We start from the raw sequence: 14,785 nt of genomic DNA, 5'->3' as shown, positions 1-14,785 counted from the left end.
TAAAAATAATACCCAGGCAGTCCATTCCTAAGTCTTGGGCATTCCTCATAAATGATTGTCAAAAGATAAGAGGCAGGAGTTATTATGCCCAATCTTTCTATGCTGATAAAATTTTTGATTGTGATGCAAAGAATCAGGTGGTTTCCATCAAATGTCACTCACCGTTGAGTTTTCGAAGAGATTTGAATGGAATCATTATAGAGACATTTGGAAAAAAGTCCACACCAAAGCAGAGCAGAGATCTTCGCACTCATTTGAAAACACAAAGCGCTTAGGTTTGACATTCACCCTAAAAATGGAAAAGAATAACTTCTTAGCATTTTCCACTCAAGTTTAGATGAAAAGGGCATCTTAAGCCAAGGGAAGACACGCAAGGGCAGGGACTACACTTTTTTTTTTTTTCCGGTACGCGGGCCTCTCACCGCTGCGGCCTCTCCCGCTGCGGAGCACAGGCTCCGGACTCACAGGCCCAGCGGCCACGGCTCAGACCCAGCCGCTCCGCGGCATGTGGGATGTTCCCGGACCGGGGCACGAACACGTGTCCCCTGCATCGGCAGGCGGACTCTCAACCACTGTGCCACCAGGGAAGCCCAGGGACTACATTTTATTTACGACTCTCTTTGTGGCAAATAAAGTACCTGGCATGTACCGGGCAGGCAATAAACACCCGTGGAGTGAACGAATGACCCAGTGCTCTGGCTTATTAATATGTAGTTGACTGTAAGCGTTGATTCAAAATCAACACATCAAGGATGGTGGCAAATTAGCATTCAAAGCTCTTTAAATATATTTGTAAAAGACTTCTTAAATTTCACAAATGGAGATTCCACAGTGAATTTCCTTTTTATAAATATTTAGGTGGATATTGGCAATAAGTATGGAGAAGAATGTCCCTATATAGTCTCCTTGATTAAAAACTATATATATATATATTAAATATATATATTTTAAAAATTGTGCTATCGAGCATGATATTCACATACTCAAAAGTATGTTCAAAAACATGTTAAATGAGGTCCCCATCAATTAAGAGGGGAAGAGAGTCTGTTGAAGCCCTAATATTTGTCCACTACTATGCAAGGCATACTATTGGATGTAGAAGAAAAAATACACAAATGTGGGGCTTCCCTGGTGGCGCAGTGGTTGAGAATCCGCCTGCCGATGCAGGGGACACGGGTTCATGCCCCAGTCCGGGAAGATCCCACATGCCACGGAGTGGCTAGGCCCGTGAGCCATGGTAAATATAGGTCTTAGAAACGTATCTTCTTCTTAGTTTATTTCATGGCACATCTGTGTCTTAAATTTCTAATTTAGGCCCTTCTCCTTACCTGTAAATAAAATATAATTGAACTTCAAATTGATGTTTCATTCTCTTAGATTGGTGTGTAAGCCACTCTCAAAAAGTGTGAAGTGCTTTCAATGCTATGAAACAATGTTTTCAGTTTGCATTATTGAACTACAAAAAGGCTCAAGATTTTTCTTTTTCTTTTTTTGGCCATAATGTTGTTTCTAAAACGTGCTGCTCTTTCTAGTAAGCACAAAATTGGCCCCATATGTTTAGAAAGAATAGAAAATTATTTCATTTTGTGTCTTGAGGTGTTAAGATGCTTCTTTAGGGAAATAAAGAGATCTTCCCGGTATATTTCAAGGAGATATTATCTAACTCACAGGACTGTGGGAGGGGATGCAATTATCAGGGGTGGAAGAGACCCTGCACCGGGGAGGGTTTGTTAAGACTTCGTATGCCTCCCCCCAGCTCCCCCATATACACAATCCTCAGAGATACAGCCCCAAAGCTATGCTGCTCTCCTGGAAAAATAGCTTGAAAATTCCATCTATTGGAAGACTGAAAAGTGTGGCTGTGATGGTTGAGGAATTTGTGAGGTTTAGAAATGAAAAGACTGTCCCAAACGAGCCTCTTTTACTTCCTCTCTTTTTGCTTTATTCTTCCTGCTCAATTCAAAGTTTGCTTAAGTCCCAGCCCAGACCTGACTGTATGACCTTCGGCTTGAACATAAACTCCCTTGGCCTGTTTCCTCCTGGGGGTTTGCGGGGGGAGAGGGTCGAAGATGCGGTGGCTAGGGTCTCCTGCAATTGGAAGGATCCCTCATTCTAACGGTGACCCTCAGGTCCCCTTCGTGCTTGTGAAAAACATTGTCCACTCGAAGCTCAATAGCAGGGGTATAAATCCCCATACTGATTCATAAATACTCCAGCCATCTGGGAAGACCCTCTCTTGGGAAGAAAAAAGAACTCTTCCCCCATCAAAAAAAAAAAAAAGCAGCCTCTCCTCCCCACTCCCACCCTGCATCCGTGTCCAGGTGCAGCAGCGAAGTGTATATACAACGTGATACATGCAGAAGCTTGTCAATTTCCCCATACCACACACCAAGCGCCAATCCTTACCAGATTTTTCATTTTCTTTCTTTTTTTTTGGGGGGGGGGGGAGGGAGCTACGTTTGAGCTTTGTCCTCCCAGGAGAAAGGTCTTCTCTCCCATCACTTGATTTCATGATTCACCCCTTTCCCCTTAACGCTCACTTTTATTTAAAAGCTGAGGAACAGTTGAGTTGTGTGCATTCCTTACAATCTGATTTCATCTCTGCATTGTTTGAAAAATGCAGAGCAAACAGCTACGTGGGCTTGGTTTATCTTTGTGCCATGGACATTTTCATTTTGCCCACACCCTTCCTTACAGGCAGGAGGAGAAAATGCAGGGCTGGAGGGCCAGGCTCCACCTTGAGAAGGCTCCCAGACCTCTGTGTGCTCACTGCTCTTTTCTCGATGAATCCAGCAGGCTGAGGCCTCTCAGGTTTGGCAGTTGCCTGCACACATCCCCTTTCCTTGCAATGCAGAGTCTTCTAGGTGACGGTCTGGTTGATTGTCTAAACCACAGATAAAATGGTTTCCTGTGCATTTCTCAAAATAAGTGTCGAGCCAAGGAAATGAAATCAACCGGCTTAATAATCAGCAATTTGCCCTCCACCCTCTCCTTAAAAATGGATATTTTTGCAAGTCAGTTGTGGGAGCGGGGGGCGTGATGGCAGACGAGTTTAACGTCTTTAACATTTGCATTGTAAATCTTAGCTAGTCACTAAATGCTGTTTCCACTTAGTAAAATTATTCTTGAAATTTTTGCACCCTTCCTTATATAAGGGAAGAATCCATTAAAGACGTTTGTTAAGACATCACTTTTCCTTTAAAAACTTGGTACTCTTTATTTCCCTCTTTCTGCACATTAAACGCCCCCCAAAACAAGGGCTTGGCTTTTACCCACCAGTTAAAATAGGCATTTCAAATGATTGAGAAGTCATCAAGGACTCAACGAAGGTAAGGCCTGACTGTAGGTGAGCCAATTAAATCGTATCAGATTTAAACAGCACAAATTCCATTCTTGTCCGGCTGGTGTCCTTTAAATCCAAAGACAGTTTTCAGTATCCAAGTTGAGAATTAAGTCATATTCATTAACCGTTAAGTGCACTTACAAAAGCAATCTTAAATATTGAATTTGAACCAGCCGTTAGACAAAGAGGAAGCACGTATCTTCAATCCTTTTATAAAGCAGCTGTTAAAAATGTCATTTTCTCCTTATCTGACAGGACTGATAATTGTCTAAATAACTCAAGTTTGACACCTGAAAGTGTGCTGTGACTTACCACCACCTTAATTTTCTTGATCAGATGCAATAAATTCAGTGTCGGCTTAATAACAGACCCTTCAACAGTTAAGCACTGCAAATGTTTCTATCAAAGTTTGCGTTCAACGCTAGATACTAGGAATTCATTGACCGTTAAGAAAATGATCTCCTAATTACCTAGTGTAGACGAGCTATTTCACATACCTGGATGAAACCCATTTTCTGTGTCGTTTTGCCCAAATGACCAGGTGTTTGTCAACTATCGCTCCCCAGGGCACCCACCTTTGACCCTTTTGCAAAGGCTTCATCTGAATAAGATGCTCCTTTCAGAGACCATACCATCACACCAACCAGGTTTTAAAACTTTTTATTCGCATATTAAAAAAATTGTGCATTCCAATAATTAAAATCATTTGAACAACAACAAAAAAAAATGGCACTCTGATTAAACTGCATTTTACAGCCCGCAGGACACCTTGGACCAGCTTGCTCTTTACTCTAGATTTCACTGTCGTCCCACCCAGCCTCCTTCACCAACATGCAAGTTCTTTTCCTTCCCTGCCAGCCAGACAGGCGGATGGGAAGCAGGCGCGGCCTTCGTTGTCAGTAGTTCTCCATTCTTTGATGTGAAAAAGGGCAGCACAGTCATTTAAACGATCCAACCTCTTTGCATCTTACAAAGTTAAACAGCTAAAAGAAGTAAAATAAGAAGGCAATGCTCGTGGAATGTACAGTGCATATTGGCGGCGCACGCCTCATTACGACTCGCCTGCTTGCTTCTCCTGTTCAATCGCTGCGACCGGAAAAGAAAGACAAAAAAAAAAAGATGGAGGGGGCTGGAGATGCGAATTCAGTATAGCCGAGCATAGGATTTCAGTACTTTCGTTTAAAGACATCTCTCCTCATCAGACAAATTTCTACAAGCACAAATAGGCATTCCACCATGAAATATTTATGTGATATACAACATTTGAACAGAGAAAAGGATAAAGGCATTTGCATATTAATATGGTGTATTAAACGCTCAATTATTAGATTATTAAAGCTCCGTGCTGGTTGGCTGCAAGGCAATTTTCAATTAACCTTTCCATGCCGCGTGAATCACAAAACTGTCAGCTCCTCCCCCGCACTCCCTGCACCCACCCCAATTCTCCCAGCCCCTCCCATCCTCTCCTACCCACCCCGCCACTCCCGCTCGGCCTTTTCTAAAGAACTGGGGTGGGAGGGAGGCTTACTTTCTTGTGAAGGCAGTGGATTTTTCTCTTTCGTTTCTGTTTTCTTCAGTTTCGACTTATCGAATTTCTCAATCTCAGCCATATCGGGTTTGTCAGACATGGCTGCAGAGGAAGCTGCAGGTACAAAGCCAAGAGCGAGATTGAGGGCGGGCCACCTACCCTCGTCTCTCCCGACTCAGAAACGCGCCTCTGCCCTCCTGTCTCCTGCCGGAAAACCCACTTTGCCACCTTCCGCTTTCATTCAGGGCTAAAGATCATCTTCTTTTTACAGGAGAAAGAGGCCCCCCCCCTCCCCGCCTTCAGTATTTCAAAACGCGGGGGGTCAAATTGGGAAGATCGCCCACACAAGGAGGCCGAACCTTTCAGAACAGTGAAATTAACCACTGTGGGTTAGTTACTTGCAGCGTTTCAACATTAGATAAAAGTGAAACCATTTCAAGCTTAAGGGGAAGAAAATCGACTTAGAGTTCTTAAAATGAAGCCAAGCCTGCACAAAATGTTTCCGTTTTCTATACGTGGCCTCTTCCCCAAAGATGCGAGCCGTCCTGCTTTCTTCTCTGCTCACAAAGGCGGCAGCTGCTGCCGGGCGCCACCGACCACCGCCCTACCCGCTTCCTTCCTTTCGCTCAACAATGGAGCCAGCCGCACACAAAGCTGCCCCCCACACCCTCTAGATCAACGCTGATCTGCATTTAGGAGCGACTCCGCAGCTCTGCACACATCCCCCTGCAAGAAGGGCGTTTTAAACATTTCATACTACAGCCCAGCCGTCTTAAACCTAAACAGATACAGCCCACTAGGCCATCGGAGGCGAGAGAAAAAATGTGACTGTGAAGCTCCGGGCTTTGGTGGGTGTGAGCTGGAACAAAGGATCTTTCTGTTCCTGATTCATCATCGCCTAAGAAGCGATGCAGAATGCTTTTCTTTGGGGGGCGGGGGAGGAAAGAAAAAAAAATGTTCCCTTCGAAGCTGCCATAGCAAAACGCGAAATTTTTAAATCCTTAAAAAACAAAAAAAATCACCGAGTTCCCGACCCCGTTACCCAGCATCTGGAAGGGTCTAGCACCCCCAAGCTCCCCAGGGGCCGCCTTTCCCGGGAGGACCATTCTTGCTCGGCTTCACGGATGCGGGCGCGGGGCGGGAAGGGGAGCAAAGGGCAGGAGGCAGGGGCCCCCGGGCTCACCGGAGCGAGTTACGAGCGAACGAGGTCCGACCTGCGCAGTGGTCGCCGCCGAGTGCCGGGCAGGGCCCGCCGGGCGCCGCTATATGCGCGCTCCTATGTAAATGAGGTGACGTCACCGCCGACGCGCTTAACTCCTTCGCGCCGCGTCTCCGGAACGGCGTCCGGGGCCTGCCTGGCGTTGGGGGCTCACACCCTGTGTCCACCCACGCACGTAACCGCAGCGAGGGCGGAAAAATAAAACGCGCAAAGCCCACCCTGCCACACTTCCTTCATAGTACATTCCCCCAGCCCCTTATGTCTGTTCTGTCATCATGGATTTTTGCAGCAGCCGCGCAAACCTGTTCTTGGGGACCGGAGCGTGATAACTAAGGGCCTGGGTGGTACCTAGGGGGGACTAGCATTCCTTTACTGCGAAGCTGCCTTTGTCCGTTACAGACATCCCCAAGCCAGGGTGCAGTGTCCCTCGCCCCAGGGCCTCGCCCACTGCAGCGGTGCGATTCCCGTGATTTCAGCTTTCAGGCCAGTGGAAGCCCTACGCCCCACCCCGGCCTTCTTTGTCTCCTCGCTGCCATTCTCCTAGACTTGGGTGGGAAGTAAAGCACCCTTAAGTGATTAAAAAAAAAAAAGTTTTCTCACTGTAACATGCATATTTTTAAAAATGCTGTAAGTTTGGTTAGCACCCAAATCAAATAACCGGAATATTTGCGGGTTGGCGGTGAATTTACCGGGAGTTTATAGAGTACATCGCCTGCCTCTTAGGAAAATGTCAAGTTCAAGCTCTGCTATTGACTTGCTGCCGGACAAGGAAGAAGTTCTTTTACTTTCCTGTTCCTGATTTTCCTAAATTACAAAAGTGATTGCCAGGGAGGCCCGGGTGGAAGGCCAGAGACTGCACTCCCATTATCTCTAAAATTTGAAGATTCAATTTAAAAATCGAACTCCGTATTTTGAAAGGAGCCTTTCGAGCAGGATTCCATTTTGAAGTGCGTTTCTGAGTTACATCCGGAAATATGGGAGCTCTAGGTAGAGAGGAGTTTTCAAAATGGCACCTGACTCTGAATACTAGGGACCCCTCCCCTTGGGCTGAAATCAGTTACAAATACCATGGGGGGAGGAGAGGGGAGGTGCACATGGCCTGTGAAGGGAAAAAGAGCCAGGTTGTGAGAGTTTTCACATAAAGCAGTATGCACAAAACTCCTTCCCCCTCCCTGCGTCCTCAGAAAATGTTTCCAGAAACCCCTTGCTAATCTTGTTTATGGCCGAGGCTTTTGTCTCACTGGGGGTTGGAGTCAATTGTTATATAGACCCATGAAAGCCACTGCAGGAGCACCTCCGACTTCCCCATTTCTGCGTCCACTAGACTTCCTTCTTCCTGGGGAGGGAGGGGGACAGGGTGGGCAGGGGCAGGTGACCGTCTGGTTCCCCAGTTCACACTCTGCTGGGTCGCTGTCATTCTGGTCCCGAATGAGGGCACTGGACTTTTTCATGCAGGCACAGTATGTCATGTCTCTGGTTACACGTCCCCCTGACCCTCCCCTAGTTGACTGGCCCAAGAGTCCACTTCATCGTGGAAACTCAGGAAGGAGCGTGCAGGGTGGATTTTTGGCCCTTTGCAGCCGTCAGGTGCTTCGTGCTGACACCATTTCTGTCGGGTTCTGGGAGTCCATTTCCCCTCACCCAGCTGCTGTCAAGAATCACTTCTCTCCTCCCCGAGTGTCCGGATGACACAGGTACGACACTAAGGCTCCCTGCTTCTCCCCAGGGCCTTCTCCTCAGGCCTTGCAGCGCAATGTCTCCGAGGGCAGTGGCGGAGTAGAAATTTGTAAACCCTGGACCATTTTTCTAGTTAGGCAACAAGCAGCCTTCCTTCTGCCTGTCTCTTTAGAAATGGATAGAGAGGAAGGGAAAGGGAAGGAAGCAACTCCCTGAAAGGAAGAGTGGCTGCCATGTTAGGCTTGACTTGTGGACTTTCCGGGGGTTCTAGGAAGAATGGAACGGGCAGCAGGAGGCAGATGGCAGCAAATGCGAACTCAAGGAATATTCCCGAGTTGTGTGACCCTGGCCTGTGAATTAATTTTTCTGTGTATTTTCTCATCTGTGAAATGGGATCATTCAGTACTTAACCTTCCACGGTTGCTGGGAGGCTGAAATGCTTCAGACAGTGTGTAACAGCGTTGTTACTGTTTTGCGTTGTATTATTATTTAGGATGCAGGGTTGAGGAAAAAATCCTCAGTGTTTGGAATTAATTGCACATTTTAGATGTTTTTGTATTAGTTCTTTCTCTTTTAAAGTACCAGTTTACTGAGATTTTCATGAGATCTTTTGCTAATTTTTCAGCCAATAAAATTTCAGTCAGGCACTGTAATAGCGGCTTTATGTTTGTTTTCGCCTTTCATGCCCAGGGCCTTTCCATGAGGAGAGGTTTACAGATACGGAAACTGAGGCTTAGAGATCCAGCATTGGGATAACTCGGCCAGTAGCCACTCGGTACTATTGACGCTGAGAAAATTCTTCACCCCCCGGGGCGGCCCTGGGTCTGCACCTGAGACTCACCAGGAAGAGCGGGAGGCAGGCTGCCTTGTGTCTCACAATGCCTGGTACATAGTAGTTGCTCAGTTAGCAGTGAAGGATGGCATGGAACTGACTGGCTTCAGTGAGGAAGGTCCTTGCACCTGGCTCAGCCCCACTCTGCACCTGTGACTCTAGCCGCCTTGCTTTCTTCTCTTCAGTCCTTCCAGTATTGATGCTTCAGACGTCAGAGATAATTCCTGCCTCCTGGAAGCTACCGTCTAAAATGGGTTAGCACGTGCTGGGTCACCAGTTCTCAATCCCAAGAAAAGACAGAGGCTTGGAGGGACAAAAGAACGGCAGCGTGTGCCCGGGGCTCAGGACTCTCCAGCGAAAGCTGACTAGACAGCCCACCTGAGCCAGGCCCTGTCTTCCTCTCCTCGGGAGGCCACAGACCCCGTGAAAACCGTGCCAAGAGAGCCTGCGCTGGAAGGTGGCCACGTCGAAGCCTGTGCCCAGTGGAACCAGGAAGCGGTGTCAGGGCACACTGTGTTTTATGTTGCTTTCCAGGGCAGGCCGGGGACAGATTTGTAGCTATTTCCAAAGCTGGGGAAACAGCCCTTGAAATCTGAGTTCAGGAAAATTCATCCTATTATTTTTAACCTATTACATTTTACGCAAGGCACTGACCAGAGAAGAGGAGGGGCAACGGGGACTAAGCAAGGCTCCCGACTCTTTGCTTTCTCAGGCCCAGGTCCCTTCGTCCACTTTTCAGGGCCTCCTTCCATCTGCCCCCACCTGCCTCAAGCCACTTTCCCCTGTGACCCTGCAAGCTCCATCTGTTCATCTAAATCTCCTTAAAGACCCAGCCCGAGTCCAGCCTTGATGACAGGGAGGTGATATTTAGTGGCCTAGCTGTATGTCAGACCCTCTGTTGAAGCCCTTTGTGTACAACATCTGATTCAGTTCTCACCCTGTGTAGTGGCTGCAAATATCCCCATTTTACTGCTGAAGAAACTGAGGCTCAGAGAATTGAAGCAACTTGCTCAACATCTATCTACCAAGTCTTCGTGCTCTCACGGAGGCCCGTCTCTACTAGGATTCCCAGCTCGGCGGGGGGCTCCACGTTGTACTCCATGCAATGGAACAGAAGGCTCCCTCAGTTAGGGGGCTAAAAAGGAGGGGGCAGTACCAGGAGAGCAGGGAGGGTCAAAGAACAATCTCGAGAATGTCGGACCCTGGGCTGCTTAACTTTCCCGTCCACTTTGTTGATCTGATGGAATCTTAGAGCCAAGGGGAACTTACAGGGGATCTCATTCAACCCGGTTCCCTTCTGTGGCTTGAATTCACCTCTACAACATCCCCTCAAGTGGTTCCTCAGCCCCCTCACAGCAATGGCAACAAAAAGAAGGCAGAGAACCTTTGAGTACATGCAGGGGGCGAGGAGTAGCTTCCTTTAGCCTGGGGCTTGCATCGAATGAGAGAAGCTGACAGAGGAAATAATGTGGAGAGGCAGGCAGGGGCCAGATGGTGTAATAGCAATAATAACAACAAGAACCGCCACAACAAAAGCAACAGCAGCAGCAATCATGACCATAATAATAGCAAACATTTCTTGAGAGCTTACCATAAAGGGGGGAGCTTTCCCTGTGTAATCTCCCCAAATCCTTGCAGGCATCTCTGACAGAGGCACCCTAAGGTCCCCCATTTTGCAGGTGAGGGAGTCTTGGAGAATCAGATAACTTACCCCAAACCACACAGTGAAAGCCTGAGGCAGTGTCTGAACCCGGACTGGCCGGCCTAGAAGCTGCCTCATTTAAACACTACAGTTTTCTAGAATCCTACCCTAAGGCCTTTAGACTTTTGTTCTGTAGGCCACATCAGGGTAAAGTTATATATTCCATCTCAAGAAACCATCCAAGGTTTCCATCATTAAAACTTTTAAGCGTAGATATCATAATGGATCGTATCACTTAAAAATTTGCCTGCTCCAATTTTCAAATGATTTCATTACAGACACCCAATCTGCCCTTTGCCTTCTCCTACATAGCCTGGCACGCTCGCAATAAAGGGGATTCTTTATCTGGAACAGTGGCATTTTCACACAGCTTTTCACTACTTTAATATTTTTCCCAGCAGTCATTCATATTACAATGGTTAAAACAAAACTAGTAGGTCAAACAACGTATCGGAAGGGGGGGGCATTGACAGCCTCCTGTGTTAAAAATGAAACTGTTTATTCCGTTGTGAAGCAGAACTATCATTAGCAAGTAATAGGTGTTCATATGTTGTAATGTGCTTCTTCGCTGGGCGTCAAAGCTTTTCTGTAGCATATAGTTCCCAGGTCGTCAGCAGAAGGCGGTGAATGGCTTTGTGGGGAGAAAAATGAAGCTCAGGTGGGCAATGGACAAGTGGCCCAAATTTGGGGGGACACCTCACGTGGGCCCTAATCAGCCTTCTTGGCTGACCCTGACCATTTCCCCTCCCCGAGGCTGGTTTCTTGGGCCTGTGACCCGTGTTGTCGCACAAGGCCCCACCCTCACAGAGGCCCTGTGCTTGGCTTAATGCTCTGCTGCTGCCATCTCGAAATTCTTCATAATTCTGAACGAAGTCCCCATGTTTTCATTTTGCCCTGTGTCCCCAAGTTATGAAGCCAGTCCCGCCCCTTTCATTCTCATTCCCTCTGTGCCCCCAGTGCCCCTGGCTCTTCCTAGGACCCAGGAATGGGTCCATCGACTCATCCGTCTCTTCCTCTGCCTAGCACACCCTCTCTCGTCATTCCCACCCAGCTGCCCAAGAGTGGAAAGTTTGAGCGTGTGCATGGGACAGTTCAGCCTCTCCACCGTGTGCTAAGCTTCAATCTGAGCCTAGTTATCCTTGGAGCTGGTGAGCCGGGGAGGTCACCACCTTTTCCTAGGACCTGTGCTGGGTGCACATACCAGGTCTCTTCCCTTCCTTTCTGCCACGTTATTTTTTCCTGTCTGACGGATGCCTGCAGTAATCAGCTTACTTGCGCATCAGAACTGACTGGCACATACCGAGGCCAATGAAGGAGCAAGCCTTTACCAGCACGCCCACCCACTTCCCCAATTCTCTCTGATGCCCACCCTCCCTGGAGCCTTCCCAGGGAAAGAATCCCATAGACATAATTTCCATCAAAGCAAGAAGAAGAGGAGGATGTCATCTTTTCACACAAAGGCCCAACATGGGGCAAATGAAAGCACCAGGAAAAAGAGAGTTGAGTTCTAGGCTTATGCTGTGCAATTTATAGCCAGGAGTGAATTGTCCGAGTTGGTCAAGATGGTTCACAGACACTAAAATGACCAAATCTCACTTTAGCAAACAGATTTAACGAAAGATGTAAAAGCTGATCACATTCTTCACAAAGTTAAACACTGAATATCCATGCGACCCGGCAATTCCACTCCCAGGTGTATGCCCAACAGCATCGAAAGCATGTACTCAAATACTTGTACTCTTGTTCATAGCAGCACTATTCCAATACCCAAAAAGTGAGAATGATCCAAATGTCCCGCAATGGATGAATGGATAAATGAAATGTGGTCTAACCATACGACGGAATATTATTTAGCCATCAAAAGGAATGAAGCGCTGATGCATGCTGCCACGTGGAAGGACCTTGAAAACTGCTAAGAAGTCAGATACGAAAGACCACATATTCTGGATTCCATTCATGTGAATCATCTAGAATAGGCAAATTCCATAGAGACAGAAAGGAGATTAGAGGCTGCCAAGGAATTGGGGAGGGAGGAAAAGGGCGTGATGACTTAATAGGTCCAAGGTTTCTTTTACGGTGATGAAAATGTTTGGGAACTAGTTAGAGGTGGTGATTACACCGGACTGTGAATGTACTAAATGCCACTGAATCGTTCACATTAAAATGGTTAACTTTATGTTATATGAATTTTAACTCAATTTTTTAAATGAAAAAAGAAAAGGAAAAGAAAAGAAAAGTGAATCATAGTCCTGTTTCCTCACAACGCAGGGTCTGGTTATGAGGAAATGGGAGGCGAGTCAGGGTGGAGTGAGCTTTGGGGTTCTTAACTCTTTTTGTGCCAGGGCGATCTGAGGAAGCCTCTAGACCCTTTCTCAGAATTACATAAATGCAGAAAATAAAAAACCTGGGATCACGAATGAAAGCAATTCTATTTCCATACAGTTACCAAAAGAGTTGTAAACATTGTGATGCAGTAATATACATGCTTCCTTATGCATTAAATAGCACAATCTACGAGGAGGTCTCATACCCAGCATAAATTCAAAATAGTGATGAGTGTGCAGTGCAAAACATGAACAGATATGAAAATATCTGTGATTTCTGTTGTTGATGCAGTCACAGGAACTGCTAATAACAGAGGTTCCTTGCTGTTACGGACTGAGCGTTTGTCTGAATGAAGGCGGGTGTCTACAAGCCAGGAAGTGGGCCCTCACCAGACACTGAATCTGCCAGCACCTTGGTCTTGGACTCACCAGCTTCCAAAATTGTGAGAAATAAATGTCTGTTGTTGAAGCCACCCAATCTATGGTGCTTTGTTACAGCAGCCCGTGCTGACTAAGAGATGTGCCTACATGCATACTTGAAGGAAATGCTTACACTCAGGTAGAGGTTAATGAAAATAAAGATGTAATTTTTGTCTAAGTACATGGATTCTCTCCAAAGACCACTTGAATGACTGTGGACCCCAGTCTATCTAAAAGAGAGGTCTCTTGAACTACAGGAAGTCACCAACAGGGTTTCTGAGAGAGAATGGAAGAGATGGTATGGCTGCCAATAAACCGGATAAGCCACTGAAGCACTCTGCTTTGGAAATTTAATTGACTATTTCCCCCTGCCCACTCTCTGCATGGCCTAAATTCCACAGTGGAGAACAGCAGATTACCTAAAAAGGTTTAGGCACCAGCTCAGGGGAACCAGCAAATTGGACAACAGTTGGGAAAAAAATTAATTTAAATTAAAAAGACCAGCTTACAGCTTACAGGTGTCACCTTACATTCCGGGCTTCAGTAATTCTTCTGTAATACATCTCACATGTATCTGGTGTTTCTCAACTTTATCAAGGCATTTTCTCATTTTGGTTGTCATTTTACCCTTCAAGCATCCTTATGCAGATGCATAGGTGCTGGTATCAGTCTTTCGCAGAGGATGAAACTCAGCACAGAGAGGTTTAGTGACCTGCCCAAGGGTGTTCAGCTGGTCAGCAGAGCCAAGACCACCAACCCAAACTCCTTACTTGCAACTGTGGGCCCCTAGTCCTTTAGGCATGATTTTAGGTGCTAGAGCTCAGATAACACATACTTCAGGAGAAAGAGTCTAGATCTAGGATTAGAAGGAGGCAAATTCAGTCACGTATGAAACTCAGTCATCTAAGGGCAGTATTTTAACTAACTGTAGGATGACTGATTGGTAATGGAATTGTTCCCAACGCTAAGCAAACGAAAGCACACTGGCTTTTGTTGCGGTGGTGTGTTTTGTTTGTTCGTTTTTGTCCTCCAAGAATCATTTCTCAGATTTGAACCTCCACGTGCGTGCTTGGCTTCCAAAGACCTAAAATGCCTCATTCATGAAAATGGCTTGCCCGACATATTTACACACATGCTCTCCCCACTTATTTTTATTACTTATGGTCCTTGGCACAAAGAGTAAGCATACATTTGGACTTCAGTCTATTTTTCTATCTACATCCAGACAGGGACATAATTTTAGTTTGGGCCAGGAGGAGGTATTTTAACGTCTGAATTTTCTATTTTGTACTCTACGACTATGTTTGCAGAAATGCCTTACTTTTTTAGCTAAAATACTTAATCTGGTTTTGCATAAGAAAGAATGCACTGGCCTCGGTCCCCCGTTCCTGGGAGGGAGCCTCTAAACTTTTGGAATTTCCCAAGTGTTTGGAGTGTCTTTGTTATTCCTGATGGGCCCCTTGGACCACACCTGATTGTTTATGATAACAAGGTGACTTACAGAAAAGCTGCAAAAACACAATGAAGATTCATCAATTGGTAATATTTTGCCACATCTGCTTTATCATTCTCTGACTCTCGCACTCTTTATCTATCTATCTATCTATCTTCTAAACGCTTTGCAAATCTGACAACTTTTACCTCCAAATAGTTGGTGCACATTTACTAAAAGCAAGAACCTTTTCCAGCATAGCCACTGCACAGTTATCCGTGCCAAGAAATTTCACATCGCTCCAACAC

The 14,785-nt window shown here is 46.3% G+C and overlaps 3 protein-coding genes and 1 long non-coding RNA gene across 16 annotated transcripts in view; all 4 read right to left on the bottom strand.

Moving 5' to 3' along the window:
• The window catches only part of LOC116747692, a 48,857-nt gene extending 45,432 nt beyond the window's left edge, over positions 1-3,425 (bottom strand). Inside the window, exons 1-2 of the long non-coding RNA XR_004348102.1 lie at positions 3,277-3,425; positions 163-289 (exon numbers count right to left, since the gene is read on the bottom strand). This is a non-coding gene — a long non-coding RNA (uncharacterized LOC116747692). The remainder of the gene's footprint in view (positions 1-162; positions 290-3,276) is intronic.
• A 562-nt stretch (positions 3,426-3,987) lies between these two features.
• On the bottom strand, positions 3,988-6,163 carry TMSB4X (thymosin beta 4 X-linked). Of its 2 annotated transcripts, none has more exons than XM_032620191.1 (3): positions 6,055-6,163; positions 4,872-4,985; positions 3,988-4,429 (listed from the first exon to the last, which is right to left on the bottom strand). In XM_032620191.1, the coding sequence occupies exons 2-3, from the start codon at positions 4,969-4,971 to the stop codon at positions 4,395-4,397; spliced, it is 135 nt and encodes a 44-aa protein (XP_032476082.1). In that variant the 5' UTR covers positions 4,972-4,985; positions 6,055-6,163; the 3' UTR covers positions 3,988-4,394. The 2 variants fall into 2 exon arrangements, with proteins under 2 accessions (XP_032476082.1, XP_032476083.1); XM_032620192.1 differs by having other exon boundaries at positions 6,086-6,107.
• Positions 3,988-14,785, bottom strand: part of PRPS2 (phosphoribosyl pyrophosphate synthetase 2) — a 137,698-nt gene continuing 126,900 nt past the window's right edge. For both annotated transcript variants that reach the window (XR_004348100.1, XR_004348101.1), the window contains exons 12-13: positions 4,872-6,147; positions 3,988-4,429 (exon numbers count right to left, since the gene is read on the bottom strand). The gene's annotated coding sequence lies outside the window, so the exon portion shown is untranslated. The remainder of the gene's footprint in view (positions 4,430-4,871; positions 6,148-14,785) is intronic.
• Positions 3,988-14,785, bottom strand: part of TLR7 (toll like receptor 7) — a 102,092-nt gene continuing 91,294 nt past the window's right edge. For 8 of the 11 annotated variants that reach the window (XM_032620177.1, XM_032620179.1, XM_032620178.1 and 5 more), the window contains 2 exons: positions 4,872-6,147; positions 3,988-4,429 (listed from right to left, as the gene is read on the bottom strand). The gene's annotated coding sequence lies outside the window, so the exon portion shown is untranslated. Of the gene's footprint in view, positions 4,554-4,871; positions 6,148-14,785 lie in introns of all 11 variants that reach the window. The other 3 variants (XM_032620175.1, XM_032620176.1, XM_032620173.1) reach the window with 2 other exon arrangements.

Source organism: Phocoena sinus, chromosome X (genome assembly GCF_008692025.1).
Source record: "Phocoena sinus isolate mPhoSin1 chromosome X, mPhoSin1.pri, whole genome shotgun sequence".
Taxonomy (NCBI): domain Eukaryota; kingdom Metazoa; phylum Chordata; class Mammalia; order Artiodactyla; family Phocoenidae; genus Phocoena; species Phocoena sinus.
The sequence above is the reverse complement of the archived record's forward strand: the minus strand, read 5'-3'. Positions and strand labels throughout refer to the sequence as shown.